The sequence below is a fragment of the Ictalurus punctatus genome, chromosome 12 (genome assembly GCF_001660625.3).
Source record: "Ictalurus punctatus breed USDA103 chromosome 12, Coco_2.0, whole genome shotgun sequence".
Taxonomy (NCBI): domain Eukaryota; kingdom Metazoa; phylum Chordata; class Actinopteri; order Siluriformes; family Ictaluridae; genus Ictalurus; species Ictalurus punctatus.
This window is the reverse complement of record NC_030427.2, coordinates 19389532-19397004: the sequence shown is the minus strand read 5'-3', so window position 1 is coordinate 19397004 and position 7473 is coordinate 19389532. Positions and strand designations below refer to the sequence as shown.

The following is a 7473-nucleotide window of genomic DNA, read 5'->3' as shown; positions in this document are numbered from 1 at the left end:
CTTTGTCGTGGTTCTGGAGTGGAGACTCCATCTATTAGCTGAATCTATGATTCAGGAGTTACAGTGAGTTCTGCCTATGACATAGAATAATGGATCAGCTCTATACTCTTGCACAGCTTTGTGAGGGGTCATGGGAAAATGTTTAGAATCCAGTGTACATGTTTTTTGTGGATTTGGAGAAGGCCTATGATCATGTATTTCAAAATACAGTATGTTGTATTTGAGGTACTGCATGTACTGTACTGAGGTGGATTTCAAATCTGTGGTCAGTGTTAAAGAAGTCTGCGCTGACTGTCTCAGCCACAATCCCATCAGGAAAAGTGGATGAAAAATGAATGAATTGAATAGTACAAAAGGTTGTGTGACATTCAAAAACTGCCATGGGTTTTTGGAACCTAGAATGTGCGTGCATTACTTAATCTTCAAACTACCCCTTAGTGCAGACACAAGACATTATTTTTCATTAATTTTACCTCAAATGCTTTTTTGTGCAACTCAGTTTTTGTATGTTCCAGTCTTTATGTTACCCATCTCCAACTAGGTAACTTCCCTCAAACATCCAACACAACAGAGTTTGTTATTTTGCCTGTAACAAATAAGAACAAGCCACTTAGTTCATGCAAAGAAAGCATTTATAAACCTTTGAGATGCACACAACTTCATAATTTACCTGGAGTTTAAATCTGTTCCAGCTATGAGACTACCATAAAAAGTGTACCAATCCATCCTGCTGCATAGTGTAGTTGTTTTGCTGTTGGAGTTTATGTGAAACTGACTACATACATTAAGTTCTGAGGCAATTTCATTCACCTGCAATATGTAGTGATTTGTTTAAAAGAAAACAGGCTGAGACTGCATTTATTTTAGAGAAATTCTTCTTATCTTATGCACCAAAAGTTGCTTCTTATGCAATCAGATGTAATTATTACATATGATTATTCATGACCATTTAGTGCTATTGATAAGACTTCCCACTTATTTCATTTGGACAGCTGGTATCTGATTACAAACTGAATTTGGCCAGGTGCTTGCTAGGGAGTTTATAGGGGGTTGCCCCATGGTATCCCAGGTGGTTTCAGGAGTTTTGCTAGATTGTTGCTATGGCATACCATTTGCTAGAGTGTTGCTATGTAACTGCTATGGTATCCCAAGTTTATACTATGGGTGGTTGCTAGAAAATTGTGATGGTATTCCAAATGATTACTAGGGTATTTCTAGGTGCTTGTCAGGTGATTACTGTGGTATCAGGCGGTTGCTTTGGTGTTGCTGTTTGGTTGCTATCTTGTACCAGGTGGTTGCTACGGTGTTGCAAGGCAGTTGCTATAGTATTCCAAATAGCTTTATTTAGTTTGGATGTTGAGTTGTTGGATTTCATGCAAGCGAGTACAACATAACTTGGGAGAGGCAATCTGAGCTTGTTTAAAATTGTACAGAGTGGGTATTGCATGTGCATTACTTTATGCACAGTGAAATAGAGAAAAAGATTGCATACATTCAACCAAACTAGGAACAAGCCAGTGTTAAGCAACAAATTACAATTATTTGGGCACAAAAACAGAGCTCACTGTGTTCTGTAATCACATATAGCACACATAAAAACAGTGAACCAAGAATTTGGTGTTTATTGTGTTTTGGAAACAAACTGAGAAATCAGAGCTCATATATCGCACAATATAACATCAACATGGCATTTTATATTTTGTCTTTCTAAAAAAATTATGTTTAGTGCACATGACAGCAGCATGCTGCCATGCTGTCACTCTATATATTAATTATTCTGTTTAAACCCTGTATTAGCTCTGTTTCTTAAATGTTTGTGGCTATTGAACTGTTGGCATTTAAAATAAAAATGTACAGACTTTTATCTATGTTGATGACACGAACATAAAATAATTACCTCATGACAGAGAAAACAGAAGCTATATTTGCTTTAAGTGCTGTCAACCAGCCTGGCTATATCTACCACTAAAACTAGATGTGTGATCAAATCTGTGAAAGGGAAATTTAATTGTACACCATAATGAAAATGATACTGTGTTGCACTATGTACTCTAGGTTTGTGAAGAGAATGAGATGAGTTGATTTGTTTGGATACTTACATGTATTCATTATAATATAACATCATATATAACCCAACCCCTTTATACATTTGTGGCATACCACATGGTCAAGAATTAATATCTAAATGCCATGATGTTATGCCATGTTTTGAACATGCACAATGATCAGAAATAAGATTTCTAAGTATTGAAAAACAAATGATTATTTTAATCCTTCTTTAATCTTAATACACTTTATTGGTACATTGCCAAAAACAGTAGTCACACTATAACACAACCAATGTACTCATTATCAGTATTTACTGTAGTATTTGCATTAAGTCTCATAATCTCATAAATGTACATTATCTGAAAAAAAACACCAATAAACAATATGTTGTTTTTTGTTTGTTTGTTTCCCAAAGAGCTTATTTTACTTAGTTAAGATAAAGCCAAATTGTTCACTGCACTGAAAAGTGAATTTATCAGTAGCAAAAATGTACAAAGGGTCTGTGTCACGAGCTGGCAGTGTTCCTGTTAGGCAGACATTTTCCCCAAGAACTGTATGGTAGAGCAAGAAGAAGGAGTAAAACCCCTGCAACTACTAGTAAGGCGCCAGCACATCCCATACATGCTACTGACCATGACAGTTCATGGTGCAATGGTATGGAGTGGTCACTTGCTAAAAATGAAAGGACTGACTGATGAAAAATGATGATAGACAGGAAAACCAGGAGACCTGATTTGAGGCAGACAAGAAACAAGAGAAAATCAATTAGTCATATATTTTTTCCATTCAGGACCACAATCTCTGAGAACAAATCTTCATAAATTAAATGAGGAAGTGTGCTTCTATGTACATTAGGCATTAAGCATTGATCATCTGTCAGTATTGTTCACAATTTAATGACTATACCTGATAATGTGAAACATACTGAGGCTGGCTTCAGGAAGAACTGCACGCCTTTGTTTAATGCCATGATAATGCAAAGAGCTCCCATCACCATCAGAAAAAGACTGAAGGTGGCCAGCATGGCAGTGATTACAGTCAAATCTGCTCAGAGAGAAAGGGAAATCACTCAAAGTTTCATAAACCCTTTCTCCTAGTTATCTTAGTTCTCTATTATTAATATCAAAAAAATTGTTCGATTAAATTAATGAATTTAGAATATTGATAAAACTGTTTTGAAATCAGCTTATGCTTTTAACTTGCATTTAAAATAGATAGATAGATAGATAGATAGATAGATAGATAGATAGATAGATACAGTTGAGGTCATAAGTTTTCATACCCCTTGCAGAATCTGCAAAATTTAAATAATTGAAAATAATAATAATAAAAGGGATCATAAAAATTACATTTTTTTGATTTAGTTCTGCCCTGAATAAGTTATTTTATATAAGAGATCTTTACATATAGTCAACAAGACACAATAATAACTGAAATTACCTGTATGATCAATGATAAATGTTTTTATGTTTTGTGATAGTTGTTCATGAGTCCCTTGCTTGTCCTGAGCAGTTAAACTGCCCACTGCTCTTTAGATAAATCCTCACATTCTTTGCTTTTTCAGCATCTTCTGCATATTTGACCCCTTTTAGACAGCAGCTATATGGTTTAAAATTAAACTTTTCACACGAAGACAACTGAGGGACTTGTACACAACTATTACAAAAGGTGCAAACATTCACTGACACAATACATTAAGAGCCATGGAATGTAAACTTTTGAACAGGATGATTGGTGTAAATTGTTATTATTTTGTCTTCTGGCAAACATGTAGATATCTCATGTAACTTCTGAAGGGCAGTGCTAATTTGTAAAAAAAAATAAATAAAAAAATAAAATAAAAAAAAGATCTTTAAACAATACAACCACACATTATGTCATTATAAGTGGGTATTAGGTGAAAATGTTGAACATTGGCACACATTCTCCTAATCAGCTAATTAGAAATACAATAGGGTAATGTTAACACCATTTAACACAATAGATTTCTTTATTAACATACTGTATGTTAACAGCCTGTCTTTTCTCCTAGCAAGATGCGCAACTCTTGGTTTAGAGCCATAGTTAATTTAGTACCTGCAACATGCAGTTATTGTTGGTTTTTTGTTTCTTTCTTTCTTTCATTGTTTGTTTGCTTGTTTGCCACTTACTGGAATCTAAATAGGTTCGGATAATTAATAAAAACATAATTAATAAAATAATATATTTACAAATGCATTTTCTCATGATGTTGTTCAAAATATAAATTAGATGCCCACGATACAATTTTAATCATAATAAAACACATTGCAGGTGCAGACAAAAATGTATTTCAAATTAAACTGCAACAAATAAGTAATGTATATAAATAATGTATACAGATTAGGATTTGGGTATGAAAGCACCGAGAACCAATGGAAGACATTCATCTATCACAGACAATGGTCATGTCACATGATATTTTCCAAGTTCTCTCAAGTTTAACAGGCAAAGAACTGACCAGTGAAGCCAAATAAGACTTGTCCCTCCATTATAATATTTATTTTAAAAATATTTAAATGTATAGGATAGGGTAGAGGCTCCCCGTGACCCTGTGTAGGATAAGCAGTAGAGAAAATGGATGGATAGATAGATAAATATATACAAATGTAATTTTTTTCACTGCTTTATGAGGTCACACCAAATGACAGCCATATACTATGGCAACAACATAGCAGTACATAAAAAGGTGAAAGTTTTCCAAATTTGGTTCTAACTAGGGATGTTGGGATGTTGCTGTTTAATGTTATAATTTGCCATTTAACTGTTTTCAATAAAATTCTCAAAATGGTATTTTCTTGATGGTTGTACCAGATGATATTTCAGAGAATTTGATCAAATATTGTATTCAATTAAATTTTTTTAAATACATCTGATTTAATGAACTAGCATGAGAATATGCTATTGATAGAGACTTGAGGGAAAACACTTCTGTAAATTGGTCTGACTTAAGATAGATAGATAGATAGATAGATAGATAGATAGATAGATTGATTGATTGATTGATTGAGTTAACTCACTCTTTGCTGGCACTTTGTGAAACAGGACAATGTTTTCTCCAGTTGTATAGATCTTGAAATAGGTGCAATTTGATTCTGGAATAAGCACATTAATGTTAAATTAATGTGGGTAATACATCTTAACATTATTCTTAAAGAGGCTAATCATATTTATTAGCTGAACGTATCTGGACTGTTATAAAAGATGTACCTGGCTAAAATAAAAATAAAAATATCCACAGGACTACAACACAGAAACTAACTGAGAAAACAGATTTAGTAACCGGTGTGTTGTATGTGTTTGTAGTTTACATTTTTTGATGCTCTTCTGCATTTATTTTTCTAACTTTTTCAGACTGGTGAAAATGTCATTCATTCATCTTCAGTAACCATTTAATCCTGGTCATGGTAGTGATGGATCTGGAGCCCACACAGGAACACTGGGCATGAGACAGGAACGTACCCTGGATGATGGGACACCAGTTCATTGCTGGACACCATGTACACACACACACACATTCACACCTAGGTGCAATCTAAAATAGCCAGGAGCAATTTATGGGCCATAAGAGGAAACTGGAGAACCCAGAGGAAACCCACATGAACACCAGGAGTATATGTAGTAACTCTGACAATAACCCAAGCTCAGGATTGAATTGGGGAACCTGTGAGGCAGTAATGCTAACCTCTGATAAACATTCTAAAATTAAAGATTTTTAGAGCCTACCTCCAGGTAGGTCGATAGGCCCACAGGTTTCCCGCTCAGGGTCGACATCAGCAACCCAAAATTTCTTCATACAGCTCTTCCACAGGCCATAGTATGCAGCTAGGCATGTCTCGTTGTTGTAAAGGTTTTTTGATGATGCCAGCTCTACCCAGAACTCTGTGCCCACCCCTAGGAGAGTCAGAGTGATGCCCACTGTAGCCACAAGGAAAACTAGCTTGATCTTGCCTTCCTGCTGCTCACTTAGGGAAGATGAGGTCACTCTTGTCCGCCGCTTGCATCCTCCACTTTGCACACCTAACATTCCTGATAGTGCTTCAGTCCCTCTGCCAGATATGGCTGTGGACCTGGCCTCCTCGTCCTGCACGACGAAGGTGGACCACATGACAGTGTATCAAGAGCAGGAAAGAATTGGGGGGAATAAGGGGAGCAGTAGAAGGGTGGAGACTACTCAGTGAGGAACTTGTCTAGTGATGCTAATATAGGTAAAAAGAATAAGTCAAGGATCAAGAATTCAAGGATGTACAGTTATTGCTAAACAAAGGATAGTAGCAAAATATGGTATAATCAACTGAGCTGTTTGCTAAGAGTTATGGAATGGTGGCACATTCGATAACAAATTGGCAGAAGGTGTTAATCATGGCTGCGTCAAGGCCAACATTGACAGCTGAAAAACAATGAGTGATGTAAGCAGGGCACTTGGACTCTGCCCATGACATGACATGACAAGGAGTTTAAAAAAAGCCAACTGACAGTGGTGATGAAGATTCAGAAAGTATACATGGAGTAAAGGATTTGAGGAAGGAACTTTAGTGTGGTATATCTGGAAATCAAAGAAAAAGAACAGTATGACGTGCAAAATGCAATACAAGAATACTACAATATACAATATATAAATAATGCTACAAATATCCAATATTATCAAATATAAAAAAACTAAAAATAAAAAAATTATTCCCATCTATTCACAACAAACAAGTGATTATGATAATAAATATAAACTCATACTAGGTCATCTAATAATGTTCCAACCTCAGTGAGCGACAGGATCTGTTACATTTTAAACCTAGGTCATAGGGTTTATGCCCAGTCTGTAACTGACAAAGACAAGACAAACTTTGTGACAAGTGTTTACTAGAAATGTGCTTCAATAACGAATCATATAATGATACAAACAAGCTGCTAACCTTTTGAGTGTGAGAAGCTCAGTTCGGAGAGTGAGGAGAGAAATGTTTTCTCTGTGTCTAGGAGGAATGACAAGGCAGAGGGACAGAAGAGGGGGAAAAGGGAGGGCAGAAGAGGGAAGAGGCCAGCGGCATGCTGTTGGTGCTGTGGCATGAGGGGGAGGTGGGTTACTCAATTCACAAGCTCTTACCTTCATAGCCATACCAAAGATATTGGTGTTTTTTAAGCTTGTGTATAGCCTCAGTAAGTGTTACCTCATGCTTGCTCAAATATAATTGTGCATTTTTGCACTATTACTGTTCATGTCTCAGCAGTTATGTATGTGAGGGCTGAAGCATGTGTTTTGCATTTCTATTTTTAAAAGCCACCTGTTAATCACATAAAAAAAAGTAGCAGCAGAAGACAGCTGCTTAAGGGTTAGGGTCAGCAAATGTGTGTGTGTGTGTGTGTGTGTGTGTGTGTGTGTGTGTGTGTGTGTGTGTGTGTGTGTGTGTGTGT

General features: G+C 36.0%; 1 protein-coding gene across 9 annotated transcripts; it reads right to left on the bottom strand.

Moving 5' to 3' along the window:
- Window positions 1–2245: 2245 nt before the first annotated feature.
- cacng6a (calcium channel, voltage-dependent, gamma subunit 6a) lies at window positions 2246–7121 on the bottom strand. Of its 9 annotated transcripts, none has more exons than XM_017480753.3 (7): window positions 6978–7070; window positions 6799–6887; window positions 6544–6613; window positions 5794–6151; window positions 5088–5162; window positions 2956–3093; window positions 2246–2778 (listed from the first exon to the last, which is right to left on the bottom strand). In XM_017480753.3, exons 4-7 carry the CDS (start codon window positions 6092–6094, stop codon window positions 2555–2557), a joined length of 738 nt encoding a protein of 245 aa, XP_017336242.1. In that variant the 5' UTR covers window positions 6095–6151; window positions 6544–6613; window positions 6799–6887; window positions 6978–7070; the 3' UTR covers window positions 2246–2554. The 9 variants fall into 9 exon arrangements, with proteins under 9 accessions (XP_017336242.1, XP_017336239.1, XP_017336237.1 ...); XM_017480750.3 differs by having other exon boundaries at window positions 6823–6887; XM_017480748.3 differs by having other exon boundaries at window positions 5794–6613; window positions 6978–7072.
- Between the last annotated feature and the right edge of the window lie 352 nt (window positions 7122–7473).

Bases quoted from the DNA above. Each gene is read 5' to 3' on its own strand.
- cacng6a (XM_017480747.3), bottom strand. From the start codon at position 6,175: ATGTGGTCCACCTTCGTCGTGCAGGACGAGGAGGCCAGGTCCACAGCC. The intron at 5,163-5,793 runs GTAGGCTCTAAA...TGCTTATTCCAG, and splicing joins GCCTATCGACCTACCTGGAG to AATCAAATTGCACCTATTTC. The intron at 2,779-2,955 runs GTATAGTCATTA...GCCTCAAATCAG, and splicing joins AGTATGTTTCACATTATCAG to GTCTCCTGGTTTTCCTGTCT.